The sequence below is a fragment of the Schistosoma mansoni genome (assembly GCF_000237925.1).
Source record: "Schistosoma mansoni, WGS project CABG00000000 data, supercontig 0179, strain Puerto Rico, whole genome shotgun sequence".
In the NCBI taxonomy this organism is placed as follows: Eukaryota; Metazoa; Platyhelminthes; class Trematoda; order Strigeidida; family Schistosomatidae; genus Schistosoma; species Schistosoma mansoni.
The window spans coordinates 157,103-175,493 of NW_017386063.1; the positions used below are offsets into that span (position 1 = coordinate 157,103).

Consider the following 18,391-nt stretch of genomic DNA (forward strand, 5'->3'; position numbering starts at 1 on the left):
GGACCTACAAGTCTTGTTTTTATCAATAAAAATATTATGAGACTTGAATATGTTTATCAGAAAAAGTCAACTGAAATGAATTATTGAAGAACTCATGTTTGAATGACCAAATTTACAGCTTATACATCACTGTCTATCATATTAAGTGATAATTGATAAAGATATGTAGAAGTTAGTCTTCTAGTATCGATCTAGCTCATATAGTTCTCATTCTTATTGCCCCTCAGAGTTTATTGATCTGATCGCTTCCATCATTATGGATCACGTAGTATACAACCAAGTTATTTTCAGGAATTTATAAAGCATATTTCAAACAATCATCCTGAGAAAGGAAGTAACAGCGAGGTTACCTTAACAACAGATGATTCAGAATAGTCAGAAAGTGTGTGTCACTTCAGCAAACCTGACACTAAAGTATAGTATATATTGTCCTAGTGTCCGATTGAAAGTTTAGTCCCTCATGAATCTTGAAACTAGTTATAATATAGATAAACAAGAAATCATTTATATGACGTAGCGAATGTCACCTATCTAGTGAAATGTTCAGAGATATACAAAATGAGACTATTACAAACACAATACTGAGCAGCATATATATATATATATATATATATATATGGTGGTTAGCATTGAGATCCAGGACATGCGTTTCGTCCTATTTGGGACCCGTCAGCCGGATGTGCCTGCACCCCAGAGTTGATGTTCACTCCGGGACTCGAACCCAATGAAAGACTGATCAATTGGAGACTAGAACATTAATGGAAACATCCAAACAAACAGTACGAGATGAATTAAAACTTCACCGCATTGCATAAGCAGGCGCCAAACAGGACTCAGTAGCTAAGTGGATAAAGTGATGACGTTTGAAGCGAACGGCACAGGGTTCGAGTCCCGGAGTGAACATCAACTCTGGGATGCATACCACTGTTTTATTTGAGGCTTACCATTCATATGGATAATTTGTCCCTTTATAGATGACTAGTTTATGATCTTAGTTTTCCTAATTTTTTTTAACCATTTCAAAGTATTCATGTCAAAACTATTCTGAGAGTAATTTGACCTAGACTGTAAAATTACCGAGAAATAAAGAAAACATTGGATAGCTATTTCATCCAAGTTCGAAACTCCTTAATGGTATCCGCTCAAAACTTTACATATCATGCAGTCAAAAGATCATCAGAATTTGTCACAAAGAAAATAGGTTGAAGCATCTGAGTTGGAATTTAGTACTTCAAATTCTTTATCTTCAGTCAAGTTGCGATCAAACACTATCTTCATACAACTTCATCAGTGAGTTATTGTCGTTTGATTACATAACCTTTTTTTTCTTTTCTTCAACTTGGAGAAAACGTTTCACTGTTCAAGTGTTTAAATCGCTTTTCATAACTATTAGTATTTTTTATATTTTTCTAGTGTTTATCACAAATAGATTGTAACTACAGAACTACTAAGAAGTAAATAAGTAATAAACAATTGATTCTTCTCAGTTTACGATGTTTCCAACAGACTGTGCTTGTGTTTGGAACGTTTGATGAAGATGAAATCTTTGCCGGGAATAGTCTTGATATTCTTTAATCCTATAACTAATGATATTCATGAAAAAATTTGTTAAATATCTTTGGTAAGACTCACTAGTATTGTGCAATACATGTGTCTAACATGCGAATTAATTTTGTTTTTCTGTCTTTTGATAATGTCTGTATATAAAAGAAAAAGAAAAAGGCAAATTAATAATATTTCTCAGCCAAGTTTGCTTGCAGACAATAATGGGATTAAAGAAGTGTGTTATGTCTGATTTAGAACTTCCCAGCTGAATGTAACTGGATCACATTGTTGATATTCATACGGAAACTCGAACCCATTGGTTCTTTCTTCAAATGCCCTGTGTTTTCCATTGAGGGAATGGCCATCATTTTTTTCGACCAAAATGAATTTTAAATAATTTATAACAGCTTGAATCATACCGTTGTTGGTGCTAAGGTCTCCAATTGCTTAGTCTTTTTTCAGCATACATGCATCCTGAGTGGATTGTCTTCATTTGGCCCTTAAGTCAAATGCACTTTTATGGAAAAGTTGAACTATGGTCAGCTTGTAACTTAATGGTGATGTGACTACAATCCGTTTAGAATCCACATGTGCCAAAACAACAGTTATCAAAGGTAAGATTTCTACCTTTACAAATTACACTAATATGTAAAAGTCATTACAAGATTCTGCGAAAACTTATGACTTTGAATGATTCATTACTATTAGTGACATTTGTCTTATGCTTGATAGGGTTAAACCCCAGTTGTTGTAGATTCTCCTAAGAACTAACATTGCGTGCATTCTGCTGAGATGTTAAATAACTATAGGTAATTTGTAGGGCTAAACATGATTTTTTTGTAAATTCGATACACTAGCAGAAGCCTCTGCATCAGTAGACCTCAACATACACAAGGGAAAGAGCAAGAATCTCAAACAAAACGTGGAGAACATCAATTCAATCACACTTGATGGAGAAACTCTAGAAGAGGTGAAAGCTTTCACATACCTGGTAAGCATCATCGATGAACAAAGAGGATCTGATGCAGATGTGATGGCAAGGATTAGCAAAGTAAGGACAGCATTTCTACATTTGAAGAACATATGAAACTATCAACCAACATCAAACACAAAAACTTCAATAAGAACGTCTAGTATACGGAAATGAAACTTCGAGAACTACTACGACCATCAACAAAATGTACAATTATTTATAAACAGTTGTATACTCAAGATACTCAATGTCCGTTGACCGGATACCATCAGCAACAACCTACTGTGAGAGAGAACATACCAACTTCCGGATGAAGAGGACAAGCACTAACATGGAATCCTGAAGGAAAACGAAAAAGAGGAAGGCTAAAAAACAAATTGAGTCGGGAATTGAAGGCAGTCACGAAGATGATAAATAGCAACTGGAAACAACTGTAAAGGATTGCTCATGAGAGAGTTCAATGGAGAATTCTGGTAGGCGGCTTATGATCCTACGCAACGGGCATCAGGCGTAAGTAAGTAAGTACACGATAAACGAACTCACCGATATTATCATCAAATCCTCACCATCGCAATTCGCTCTAAACTTTGAGTGACTATACTTTGTTTATTCGTTAATCACAAACTTGCGCCTCCTTCAAAACGAGACTACATTTTTATTGATTTATTTTATCATGCTCTTGTTACTGTTCCACAGATTGTTTTATTGTTTCCATCGTAAATGAATGTTTTATTTCACACTTTTGTACGGATTATATTTATTTATATTTTAAAAACAGATTGTAATCAGTGACTATATATCTAGTTGAGTGTTTTGAGTATAACCCTGAAACAGTTCAGGGACTTACCACAAGAATTCATCTGTAGGCAAAATTAATCTAACATGTAATATTATAATGGCAATAGTCAACATTTGTATATTTGTGTCACGAAAAGTAATACAATGAATCAGAAGAGGTTTTTGTGGAGATTTCAGTATTTTCATAGTTGAATGCATGAGTCAATTGAAGCTAGACCACAGTTTCATAGTTGAAAGCTTCAATTGACTTATGCTTTCAACAATGAATCAATCAGAAATCAGCCTGAATGATAGTTATAAGTGAATGACCAAGAAATAGTTTACAAATCTAAGGAATTAGAAATACACCATTGGAAAATTATGTATCCATTATCATAATTACATACTATACCTCACAACATAGGTCAATAAAACTGACCTTCAATTTTCATCCTTTCAAGTATATACTTTAAAAATGAAACTCCTAACATGTATTCAACAGTCTTTTGTGGAACCTAAAGTACAAAAAATGTTATCAAACAATTTTGATAATCGAATCTAATACAACAGATGTTTTATCATTCAGAGATGAAGATAAATTCAATACAGGAATCCAACACAGTGTGACAGCAGTCAAAAAGAAGGAGGATTTCTATTTTTCATTTTAATGAATGTAAGACTATTCTTCAAATACTCAAAAATGATTATCTGTTTGTGAAACTGTGTTAGTATTTATAAGCAAAGATGGTTAGTGGCCAGTAGTGGATTACAGGAGTCCTATTTGAGAGTCGTCAACTGGATTTAGCTGCATCTCAAAGTTAATGTTCACTCCAAGACTCGAACTCATTACTGTTCGCTTCAAACGCCATCACGTTATCCACTTAGCTACTGAGTCCTGATAGGCACATGTTTGTGCAATCGGGCGAAGTTATATTCACTTGGTGTTGTTTACTTGTATCTTCTCATTATTATTTAGGACTGCAATTGATACAAGTCAACAACACCAAGTGAATGTGTTTGTATTTGCTTGATTGAATTTGAAAATTATTTTAACGATATATTCTTTTTAGAATGATTCAAGAAATTGAATATTTTGGTTATTTACCTTTAAATGTCTATTAATAGAGAGTATAACGTATTTCTAAAGTGGTTGATCTCATAGTTGTATGGTGTTTTTCATGATGGATTGACTCCATACTTTAGTTATTTCATGCTTGTTTGTGGCTTTTCAACAATGAGCACTCATGAGTTTGGTGAGAATCTATCTATTTGCCCATCGATAAACCTGTTACTAATTCAGTAATCTAAATATAATCCATTCACATTGGGTAGACTTGAAATCATAATACTGAAAAAAATAGCATCAAATTACTGTGAAACAGTTTTCCACTAACTTATAATTGTCATCATCCAAGAGTATATATTCCAGTTTACTGAATCATCGAACCAAAAACGTTCAACTAACATATACTCATTAAACGTTACCAGGGAACTTCAGAAATTCCTAAAACGACAACTAGAAGTAAGGCTAATTTTTAGTCAGTCAGGATACAGGTGACATAAATGAATAATTTATGTCATAAAAACTCAAAACCAACAAGGTTGGAATCAATAAAATGTGCTTTTATGAAAGAAAAAATATCTATTAATACCATTAATCAGTATGGGGTTGTAGAAGTTATTATGTTTTTATTGAGATCATGAACCGATTGATGTCTAACCTCAACCAATCTACAAAATTACGCGACCATCTTCCATTGTACTGAGGTAGATACCTATCGCTACCTGAAACGAATTAGCTCCACTGGTCACAGCCTCTCACTAGAACTCCCAGAATTCCCTCACAAAGCTAGTCACTAGTGAGCACATGTTAATTGTCAGTACTGGGTTGTGTGAATTATTATGTTTTTGATTGAGATCATGAACCAATTGGTATTAGACTACTATTGAACACCTGGAAGTACTGGACGACCATGGATTAGTTGAGGTTAGACATTGACACCGTTGAATGCCAGATCAGTAGTTCAGAGGTTAGGCGTTCCCACGCAAGACTGAAGGTCCTGGGTTTGAGTCCCGCGTTCGAGATCGTGAGTGCGCACTACTGAGGAGTCCAACAATAGGACGAAACGGCCGTCCAGCGCTTTCAGGTGTCGAATGGTGATATAACAACAATCGGTTCACGATCTCAATTAAAAATTTAGTACCATCGAGTTTAATAAAATAACAACTTACTGATACTGTCGTGAATATCAATAAAATAATAGGATAACTATAGTTTATATAATATTTCCAAATTCCTATTAGTTCACTGATCAGTTCATTGCCTGAAATTTTCAAATAACAATTGTGAAAATTAAACAAAAGTACTACATATAGAGGCATATTGCTATGAGAGTATTCATAACATAGTCAAATTCAACCACAGATGAAGTGATATGTAAGATCGTAGATGTTATTCAAAGCATACTATTTCTTATTGAAATCGTGAACAGATCAAAGTTACACCAGTATTGAAAGCCTGAAAGCACTGAAAGGCCATCTGGTCCTAGTATGAGACTCCTCAGTAGTGCCCATCCACGATTCTGAACGCAAGAATCAATGCACGACCTTCGGTCTCACGCAAATGCCTAACCTCCAGACTTTTGAGTCAGCATCCAATGATGTTTGTGTTTAACCTCGAATAATCCACAACATTGCACGACCATCGTCTTCGGTGGATTATTGTCACACATCCGAGTGAGATTAGCTCCACTTGTCACATCTTCTCATTAGAATTTCGCAAATCTCCTCTCAAAGCTGGTAACTAGTGAGCACATGATAATTTCTTGTACGAGTTTGTGGGGATTGTTGGATTTCATTTAAGCCACTCTACTTTTCATTTCGTTAAACGATCCTATCAGATAGTGTATCGTGTAATCAACACCCGACAGACAGAGTAAATCTACTTCCCATTATTGTAATCACTTTATTTTACAATTTAAAATGCGTAATCAAGTAGAAATAGTCTTAACTTCTTAAAACTCATAACAGTACCATGTGTTAACTTGATATCTTTTTGATATTCCCCTTTGCAAGTAAGTTAACAGATTTTCATAACTGTTTCAATCAGAACTTTTTCAGTGTAACTAATGATTACTTGACTTACCATTTAACTTTTCCAATGGTCTGCGAAGAGTACGCATAGTGTTACGTAATACCTTTTTCTGGTGAAATTCAAACAATATTGTAAGATGAATTATTTAGTGCAAACATTTAGCATAATAAAAGACTTCCCTAAGTAACTATGAATCTAGTTTAATGCAATATCGTCTAATTCAATATATAATTCATTTCTTATCATCTGGATGCATGATTGATAAGAAGTCTATCTTAGTTAGACATCATCATCTTAGAATGTTGTTCGGTGAAGCTAAAATTTCTGAACTCCTAAATTAGTTTCCACTACTACCTAGTTGACGAATGAGGAGAGTGTAGATACATCACCTGTCCATGCTCCCATGTCTACTCAAGATCAAGTGGATCTTAGAACATAACGATAGTTTGAACAGTTTCAGTGGATAGTTTGTTTTGTATTCGAACACTCTCCCACTCGGCATTTCACTTTCGATTAGTGATACATACTACTTGTATCTGTCGAGATCAGTAGCACACACCATAATATCAATAGCTAAAGCAATAAATATTTACAGTAAAATGTAATGGTCGCTAGCAGTGGAATACATAAAGCACGTTTCATTCTAGTTAAAACACATCAAATAGATTCATCTCAGTGTTTATCTTCATACTGAGACCTGAACACAATGCTAAGAATTCAGTACTCACTACTTCAGAGAACAGTGCGTTATCGTTTAAAACTAATATCGCTGAATTAGAGTCTTAGTGTGAAAGTGATGTCCAAACAAATAAGAAGAAATATGATCTCAGAGTTTCCTAGTCAGCCACTAAATTTGTGATTAAATGACATTATCACAGCAGTTCTTTCAAGATGTACATATACACACAAAGATTAATCATTTATTTAACCTTTACAATGAAAGAATACAGGACCTTACAGATATTAGTTTGAATACTTGCCATGGCATAAAATGATTATCTGAGTAACTGACAACCGTCAGTTAGCTCATAAGGCAAGTGTAGTCTTTCTCATCATAAGCAAACTTTTACTAAATCTCGCAACTCATAGAGTTTGATAGTATTCCATTAATTTCTTAGTTGAAGAATTCTGGATGGGTACTTATATTTCAGCGCACAAACAGTAACCAAAGTTGAAAATTGTTAATCATTGGTTCGTATAGTAACGTCCAAGTTACAAATTACAGATTTAAAGAATTAATGATCTTTACTGCTGTATATTAATTGGACAATGAACTCTACTGAGATTTTTGAATAACCTCTCATTTTCTACTTGGTAATATAATGAGAGAACAGTGCTTCTAAAACATTACTAATCACCAAGGACAAACTATGTTATACTACAAATTAATTAAGATTTTATAATCTCAGTTATGAAAATCATGGTTGATCAATTTAAGGTATTAAACAGCTTGTGTATTTATGTTTTCATGTTTAATGATGTTTGTGTACATATCTTAGAGGTTTTATCGCAGACATTAATAATTTGTTCAACTTACTTCACAATATTCAATAACAGTAGCCGTTTCAATTCCAGAGTTTATCAGTTGTCTATATGAAAATAACAGTCAAAATTCATCAGTTCACATAGGATCGTCGATAAAGATTTCATAGTTGAATTCATAAGTCGGTTAAAGCTAGACCATCATGGAAAACCTGAAAGCACTGGACAGCCGTTTCGTCCTAGTAAGGGACTCCTCAGCAGTGCTCATCCACGATCTCGCGCCAGAAGGACTCGAACCCAGAACCTTCATTCTTGCGCAAGAATGCTTAACCTGTAGACCACTGATCTGGTATCTAATGGTGTTAATATCTTACTTCAACCAATCAACGATATTGAGCCACCGTCCACCATTTTCTTCAGTGAGTAACTGTCTCACAACAGACACAGTTGAACTCCACTGATCCCATACTAGGAAAAAACGGCCGTCCAGTACTTTCAGGTTTTACATGATGGTCTGGCTTTAATCGATTCATGAATTCAACTATTAACTTACTACAATCTCCATAAACCCCTATTCAGATAAAAATATGTTTAAAACGATTAAGGTTAACAGTTGCTAGATTATAAGAAACATTAACGACATAGATTAAATGAAGTTTCAATGAGCTATAGGATTTGATATGTCAATTTTACTTCAGTAGTTATGTGTATGTGATATTTTTCACGGATTGATCTCACTTGAGGTACCCTGTGAAAACCAGGAAGTACTAAACAGCTGCTTCGTCCTAATATGATATTCTTCAGAAGTACGTACTCACAAACCATCAAAAGACCAAATCCAGGACTTATAAAAAACCTAGTTTAGGGTCTAATAAGACATATTTTTGTTTTATTCTTTTCATGTAATCGACAAGAAATATTTGACAAAGACTGCAAACATTTTTAAGGTATATGTAAGGTTTTCATATAAAATAAGATAAAGTTATGATTTCTTGAACTGTCATGTAAAGAAATTAAAACAGAATTTCGCTGTTACTACTAAATGATAATAGAACTAAACGCAGTGAAATACTAGTCGTACAACAAGCCTTATAAGCAAAGATGGATGGTGACTAGCAGTGGAATCCAGAACACGCTTTTCGTCCCATTTCGAGCTCGTCAGTTGGATGTAACTGTATCCCAGAGTTGATGTTCACTCCGGGAGTTTAAACTTCACCACACTGCATAAGTAGGTGGCTTTCAGGACTTAGCAGCTAAACGGATAACGTGATGGCGTTTGAAGCAAACGATACTGGGTTGGAGTCTCAGAGTGATCATGAACTCTGAGATGCAGACACATCCAGCTGACGAGTCTCAAAGAGAAAGAAACGCGTGTCCTGCATTTCAGTGCTAGCCACTATCTATCCTAGCTTATAAAATAGATTTTGAATTAAATATTTGAGTTTCTTTTTTTAAAAAAAGGAATTGAACGTACCTCATATTTCTGACGGCTTCACTGATATCTAGATCTGGTTTACAGAGAATGATATTTATTATAGCATTTTGAACACTACAGAAAATTAAAACAAGAAAACGTAGTAATATTCAAATTAGATAAAATATACAGTGTTGATGTTTACATTTCATGAACATGTTATAAAATGGGTTAGAACCATTCAAATTCCATAAAGATCCCATATCTATATAATAAGTTAAATATGTGTCAGAGAGCTATGTTCAGTAAGTAAGCTGGTTTGTTAAAAAGATTACTTTGGATTTTATTGTCAGCATGAAGTACTTTAAGTTTTGAGGAAACTGATGTTTTGTGTGATTCACCCTCGTGTTATATCTTGTGGCCGAGTGGATGACTTGCTAATGTGTGACTTGATGAGACCGCCAATCAGGGAGCAGCGAATTATCGAAAGGAACAGTAACACACGAAACCGTACGAGCAGTCTACAGTGCTAACTGATCCTGCGATCTGCTTAGCCCAGCCAGTTAAGTCCAAAACACCAATAACAGCCTCAGTGGTATGAATCATTGTATTTCAAACATACTGAGTTTATATACCAACCAAACAGACCATATCGACCCATAAAATAGATAACAACATTTGTATAATATTTAGCCGAATGTGGCTGTGAATAGTAATCAATAAACTGATGATAACTCAAGGATCGTATAATAATAGTTCAAAGGTCAAAATAAAGTTAGTGATAAGAGGAAACGAATATGATTAGGTTGATTACAATAGAAAATATACATATTATATTGACCAATAAATAGTCCTCAAAAGTTACCATTAGTAATTCTCTTCGGGATACAACACCTCGTATCCTCTTTCTCAACAATCTAAGTTGCTTCCACTGAGCTATTGTTGATGAACGCCGTCTAGTACGACAGCTAAGTTCAAGGTTTTATATAAAATACCTCTAGCTATCTAACATTTCAAAATAGCATACTAGATGTTAGATAATTTAAACAAGTGCCCACATTTCAACTTCATCGATAAAATTCGACTAGCACTGAAAGGACTAGACAAATATGAAACTGTCTACTACTACTACTACCACAACTCCGTGAACATAAACATATATTCATTCGGTATTCAACATACAGTATTCGATTACGGATTGTCATGTAACTTTTTCACAATATAATTTATAACAATATCCAGAAGTTTTCATTAAGAACTCATTTTGTGAGTATGGTCTAATATTATTCTCTTACAATATTGAATTTTATTGGTTGTTGTAGAGACGGTCCACAGGTGAACTTGAGGAGGCTCTAAGAAGCTCAGAAGGAACCGAACATATTCCATACAATCAGCTTTTGGAAGAATATTCCAGAATCACTACTTGTAGCTTCCCTATTGTGCAAATGCATATATGTATATATATATGATCTCATCATTGAGGAAATCACCCAGTTGTGTCACAAGGCAAGCCCTCACATGGAATCCTGAAGGCCAAAGGAGAAGAGGAAGACCAAAGAACACATTACGCTGAGAAATGGAGACAGATATGAAAAGAATGAACAAAAGTTGGATAGAACTAGAAAAGAAGACCCAAGACAGAGTGGTTTGGAGAATACTGGACGGCGGCTTATGCTACATTGGGGATAACAGACGTAAGTAAGTAAATAAGTAAGTAAGTAAGTAAGTAAGTAAGTAAGTAAGTTAGTTAGTTAGTTAGTTAGTTAGTTAGTTAGTTAGTTAGTAAGTGATATACGATCTCATCCTGTGATATGATACCTTAACATAAAATCCAACCAAGTCAATGTATCAAACCATTTACAAATTTTACCACAAAAAATATTAATCACTTAACAATAGATGAAATCAATTTTTGACAGTTTGAAAATGAACTATAGATACTTAACTTTGAATAAACAGATTGTTATGTCCTTAGCTTATACGATAATCACAAAACATGATTGTCTATTTTAGATACTATGATTTGTACAACCAAACTAATAATGTATACACTAGTACAAGCAGCGTAGAGTTCTGATTGGTCCTTTTTCCGCTAAACCCTAACTGTTAAGTTCAAAACATTAATCTCCGCCCCCCCCCCGATACAAATCATGTATTTCAAACATACCTGATTTATATACAAGCAAAATCAGGCCATATCATACCATAAAATAGAAAATAACATTTGTACAAGATCAAGACAAAAAGTGGCTGTGATTGTGAAGGACTGTTATTAATAAATTGGGAATATCTCATGAATAGTAAATCAAATGATAATAAACAATAGGTCAAATAAAAACTTATAATGCTAAGAATATGAATATACATGTAATATAGTTACTTAAGAACCGTGCAATATTAATCATCTAATCGATTCTGAGATATCCATTGTATTCCGTGCTTCCCCTCAGATGTCGAGGTCTTCATAATCCAGTCAATCACCAGAGGAAAGAAGAAGGGGGAGAGTGCACAGCCTTGTCTGACTCCGGTTCTTACTGGAAATGCATCTGTCAGCTGTCCTCCATTCACGACTCTGCACTGTAGTCCATCGTATGAGTTCTGGATAATGTTGGCAATCTTCTCAGGAACTCCATAGTGTCGAAGAAGTTTCCATAATGTCCTCCTGTCCACACTGTCAAACTCCTTCTCATAGTCAATGAAGTTGATGTATAGTGACGAATTCCACTCAATTAATTGTTCCACGATGATCCGTAATGTCTCGATTTGATTTCCACACGGTCGATCCTTGCGGAATCCAACCTGTTGATCTCGAAGTTGTGCGTCTACTGCGTCCTTCATCAGCGTATAATATTAGTCCATAAGTAATTCCTAACGGTTACCATTCATTTATTCTCATCCGGATATAACACAGATTATATATATATATATATATATATATATATATAGTCTTTACACAAAAATGTAGAATTACCACTTAATAACATTACACTAGTTAACCGATTTGTTCTTGAATTTTCGAATCTAAACATACAACATTATTAGAATCGAACAAAGCTGAAAATCACTTTGAAACTCTCTAGTCAATATTTAAACACAAGCAGTTAAAGCAAAGAGTCTACCGATAAACGGCCATGAAAATCAAATGTACATGTTGAGTTCTTGTAGTTCGTGCGTTTCAAAAAACATTAATTGATCGATTTTCATCTTTGCAAACGTTTCGACTCAAATTTCCTTCAGAAAACTAATCGTCATCATTGTTATTTCTGTTGACTTGATAGTATAACTTTCTTTACTTCCTTCATGAAAGTAGATTCATCTACATAATATTTTTATGTCAACTAATACAATCATGTTAGAGCTCTAAAACAAATGAATTCATTATTATAGTTGTATTTTAGTTAATAGAAAACTCCAGGAGCCGTATTTCATTCTATTTGAGACTTTTCAAACTGACTATAGTTTTGTCTTATTGTTAATGTACACAATAACGCTAGAGCCCAGTATCTATCCGTTCCATAATTTTAAACCTGTTATATCTAGGTAACGACTAACTTGTACCAAATGGAATGGTCATTATGTATCTTGAACGAGTGCCTCGATATAGTCCTAAATATCAATGACAACATAACTTAGGCCTTTCAGAATAGGTGAATACAAATAACTGTAATTAAAGTTTTGTTAACTACTTATAAGTGATTTTTCACAGTTGAAATCATGAGTCAATTAAAACTAGACCACCAAGGAAAACCTGGAAGCACTGGACAGCCGTTTCGTTCTATTATGGGACTCCTCAGCAGTGCGCATCCACGATCCCGCCTCACGAGATTCGAACCCAGGGCCTACCAGTCTCGCGCCAGAGCACTTAACCGATAGGACTAAACGACCGTCCAGTGCCTCTAGGTTTTCCCTGGTGGTCTAGCTTCAATTGACTCATGATTTCAACTATGAAAAATACTGAAATCTCCAAAAAACCCTTTCCGGTTATAAGTAATATGAAAGAAAACAACTGAAATTACTAATTATTACAGCTTACATTAACCAAGATTCACTTTGGGACCAATCATATATTCCAGAATTAAAATTAACACCTAATCTATCATCAAGGTTAGCTCTATGATATTCAGTTTCATTTGAATGGAGCCATTTTTCATCATCATTATTACTGTCACATTCACAAGACAATAAATCATTTGTTGACCAGTATTGATTATGTACCGTTGATTCATTTGATTTCTCCTCTATAGGACTTTTATTCATTGTAAACTGATTCCCCAATCGGGAATTGAACCATACAAGTTTGTGATTGTAAGCATGAGATGTTTTCTAATAATGGAAGGTTAGAAAAAATTGAATGAATAAAAATGGTACATATACATGAAATACTCACATTTTATGGAGTAGAAAAATGTTTAAGAAGAACAGCTTCTTTTCATATTCTGTTTTCTCATTTGATTGTTGTTAACTAGAACCTTTGAGGAGGAGTTCAGTTTTTCGAGTGTTTTAATCTTGTTAGTAAATGATAGTTCTAACAAGTGAAAATGACTTCGGAAACTTGTTTCCAATTCATACTACCCCACTATCCTTCATTGTAATCTAATAGATTACTTTCTCTTCTATTTGATTGTTTTTGTTATATACTCTCAAGATTATAGTGATGATAGTATACACAGATATTATCTTATTAAGATTTCAAACGTTTCCTGAATAGTTGAAATCATGAGTCAATTGAAGCTAGACCATCAAGGAAGACCTGGAAGCACTGGACAGCCGTTTCGTCCTTTTGTGGGACTCCTCAGCAGTGCGCATCCGTGACCTCGCCTCACGAGATTCGAACCCAGGAACTACCAGTCTCCTGAATACTTATAGTTTTTCTCTCTCTTTATTTCAACTACATGAGGGAATCATTATTGATAAAATGTTTTTGAAATGAATTTTTGAGCTGTTCACTAGTTTCAGAAGATATCTTCCAATTGTTCGAAACTTAAAATAATCGTAAGTGATCTCCAAATGACACAGAATCTACTTATGTTAATTTTCTGATTTTTTTTAATAAGTGTCAAAGAAGAAACCTTAATATAGGGTTCCATACTAACTACCTCCAGACCCCTAAAATCTCAGCACAGTGAGCATGATGCTGAACCATTCACATTAATGAACATGTCTCAAAGCGATCAATTTACCATGAATAATACAAAAAGATAGGACCAACACAAATTCAGTTTTTGATTAAGATCATGAATCGATGAATATTAGACCACCATTGAAATCCCACATGCGGGATCATAGATGCTCACTGCCGAAGAGTCCCATACTAGGACGAAACGGTCGTCCTGTGCTTCCAGGTTTTCAATGTTGGTCTAACATTCATCGATTCATGATCTCAATTAAAAAGTGAACAATCCACACAACCACACAATGATAAAAATCAGTTACTGATTAGTGATAGGTCAATTATCACTTTACACACCCATTTTTATGATAAAAAGAGTTAACTGATAAACCTGTTGAAGATATTTCTTCGCCAGGTCTAACTAAACAGTGGAATAATCAAACTTTGTTCGAACAACTATAAACCTGAATACTTTCGATTCCATCTGTCATCAGACAAAACAAAAACAAAGGTTAAACATAAGTCTTTGTTTATTAAATATATCTAATAAGAACCAAAAATCTCAATCGGATAGGCAACTGTGTAACGTTCAAATCAGAATGAGTATGTGTCGCCATTGAATTTGCAGTCAAGTAAAAAAATGCACATTGTCCAAGAGTTCATGCAAATGTTTAAGCTTTATGAATAGCACTAAATGCCTTAGGGTAACGTAACTATTGTAAACCAAGAAGTATTTAACGGCCGTTTTGTCCTGATATGGTAGTCACCAGCAATGCATCCGCACGACCTCATGGCCTTCAAAATACGCGTGAACCCTTTACCTCTAGACCCCTGATTCGGTATCCAAAGGTGTTCAAGCCCAAATTCAATCAATACACGATATTGTGCAACTATATTTCGTTTCCTCCCCATTTTTCCTCCCACTCGACATGGTTACAATATGCTTGTCACGGTTTCTGACTAGAATTCTAGGAATTTGCTCTCAAAGCTAGTTGATAGTGAACACGTGGTCACTGCAAATGTCATCTACTTTCAAAACATTCTCAAACCTTCAACTTCTGGCTTTCATTTATTTACTATTTACATTTTCTAATCAGTTGTTTACTTTGAAACTATCAAAATTCCCATCGTAATATTACAAAAGTATTATGAAAAAGAATAGTGATAAAGAAGCAGAACATTTGAGTAAAGATTAAATACACCAATTGAATTTCAAGGATAACTTATACCTATCACTGAAATTTTCGTTTGAAATAGTAGAATGTGTTGATATCTCCAAAACTATTGAAACGAATAACTATATACTAGTGTTTTTAAACTATTCGACTGTTTGAATTGGATAAAGGTTAGTTTTACATTGTTCATCTTGGTCATAAATGGACTACACAGATATCAAAATGTAGAAATCATTTCAGTTAGATTATCCCAAACATTCTTTCTACAATTCATGACAAGCATAATTATCATAAACAATGTCATTTAATTGTATAAAACCTAATGAATCGCTATTAGTTAGCCTGGTATTCAGAAATATTGTGTGGCTGTCCAACTTATTACACATCACTTCAATAGATGGAAAAATAAGAAGCAATTAACAGGATAAGATACAGAAGGTTCTAGAGTTCTAAGAAAGCAAGACAAATGAAGAAAAAAACATCAAACAGTTGAAGATATTAGTAAAACTCCAAATTTGAAATATTTCTTCTGTTAATGACAAGAAGATTTGGGAAAAGAATCTATCCTCATAAGTGTAATCAGTTTATACCATTACTATACAAGTCTAAATTATAAATTATCAGTATTACTTAGATTTTGTGTAACAGCTGTGTACTTATCCATACAATTCAAGTCAACAATCATGAATTTCAAAAATTATTATCAATTCTTGTTTCTATCACTTCTAATGTGGTATGGGTTACTGATATGCACATAAGTAGTATATGACTATGGTCGGGCATTGAATGTATTTCAGTAGAAGATCGATGAGGAGAGAACGGGAACGGCACACAAATGATACAAAAATGCATGAACAATTATAATCGGAGACGATGGACGGATATTTGCAGAAGAAACAGTCAAATTGAGACAATTGATTGATAGTTTGCAAACTAACTGTTCACTATATCGTTCTCATACTTTAATGAGATATTCTGTAATGTTGTGCTAAATTACATTCGATTATCCCCACCCGTGTTCTTGTTCACTACACTAACAGTTTTTCAACTCTCTTCTTTAAATACTTTTATGAACAGTCACAAAATCAAGAGTTATATATGTCAAATCTTTAAAAAAAATGTAATTTTGCGCAGACAATCAAGTTAAGCTCAACAAATTATAATCAAGGTCATCACATTATTTTATGACACTAGATTTAATATTGGTAAAAACATTAACAAAAATTATAAGGAAAGATGGATAGTGACTAACAATGGAATCCAGGACGCGCGTTTCGTCCTAATCAGGACTCGCCAGCCAGATATCCTTGCATCTCACAGTTGATATTCACCCTAAAACTCGAACCCACTGCCGTTCGTTTACAAACGCCATCATGTTATCCACTTATAGCGGCGAGACTATAATTTACGGACGACCCTTGAACGAATCTTAGTGACCTTGAGAAATATTACTCAATCAGTAAACAGTCAGTATAGAGTTAATATATATTATAGAAAACCAAAGAGTTAAAGTGGATACACTTCTTTTATATGGTCCAAAGACTTGTAAAGGTTAACAAGAGCTTCAAATGTTCTAAAATCGTTATGCATAAGGTAGAGGAAATTATCAATATGGCTCCATAATAGTCGGCCTCTGGAGCCATGATAAGGTCGCAAAAACTCTTTCAGCCTCGACCACATAGCTTAATATTGTTTGTGTGCACTCCGGTTGTTGTGTCCACAAAATGCCGTTCGTGGATAACGACACGACAAATATATCCAAGTCTATGTAAGCATCTGTACGCTCTCCAATCATCCGTATATATTGCAGTACCCAGTTGCAGCCAGTGTTACTAGTGCTTTTATTATCCAGTTCGCGGCAATTGTCATAATTTGACTTATTCTCAAACTGGATCGTACGAGAAAACCCTATTCTAGCAGACTTCTTTCTTCAACACATATTACATCGAAAGACATCATCATTGTAGTCTGCATAAGGTTCATAAGTCATTTGATTATCACAATCACAAATAAAATAACTTCTTAGTAGTCCCATTTTTTGAAGCCTCTCAATTATCACGTTTTCTCTAAAATCCACTGTGAAACGATTGCACATAAGAATCAGGTAATAAAATTGGCGTTTTGATCTTGAAATTCGTCAAAGGCTTCTGATTGGCTCGTCCATAAATTATAGTTTCACCCTTATAGCTACTGAGTCCTAATAGTCAATATCAAAGCAATACATTCAATACACACAGATACCAATAAGTGACTGAACAATTACAATCTTAAACATCATTATGAACATTTAAATAAACAATCCCAAGTAAAATTAACAAACATTCTTAAATACATACTTCTTGAACACGTTTTCTATGATCAATTATAATTTTCAACATGACAATTAAAACAATTATCCTTAAAATAAAGAAAATAGATTGAGATTATGGTTGTTTTAATTTGTTTTTCACTCATTAGAAACATTTTAAATAGTTAAAATTGAAAAAAAAAAATTTCTACAATTTTTTTTGAAATGGTTCAAAGGTTCAATGTTAATATTTAAACAAATTAAATCATTCATTATATACTATAATTGATCAAAGTACATTAGACATGACGTTCTGAATATATTGGTTAATGTGATAAAATTCGTATACATCTCTTGTTTGTTTCCTTATTACATAGAGATTAATTAGATGTTTATCGTGTATATAATGAAATTGGTTAGCGTTGTTTTAGCGAGCTAGTTTTTCTATAGGATGTGGTCGATAACCCCTATGCCCAACCCTCCTCCTTTACCCGGGATTGGGACCGGTAGTAACTCTAGAAGAGCTACGGGCGT

The 18,391-nt window shown here is 34.1% G+C and overlaps 1 protein-coding gene across 1 annotated transcript; it reads right to left on the reverse strand.

Moving 5' to 3' along the window:
• Positions 1-6,272: 6,272 nt before the first annotated feature.
• On the reverse strand, positions 6,273-17,948 carry Smp_164320 (hypothetical protein; the record flags this gene model as incomplete). The annotated part of the gene is made up of 6 exons (XM_018795331.1): positions 6,273-6,361; positions 6,441-6,498; positions 7,927-7,978; positions 9,346-9,420; positions 13,319-13,608; positions 17,907-17,948. 6 exons carry the CDS (start codon positions 17,946-17,948, stop codon positions 6,273-6,275), a joined length of 606 nt encoding a protein of 201 aa, XP_018646964.1.
• Between the last annotated feature and the right edge of the window lie 443 nt (positions 17,949-18,391).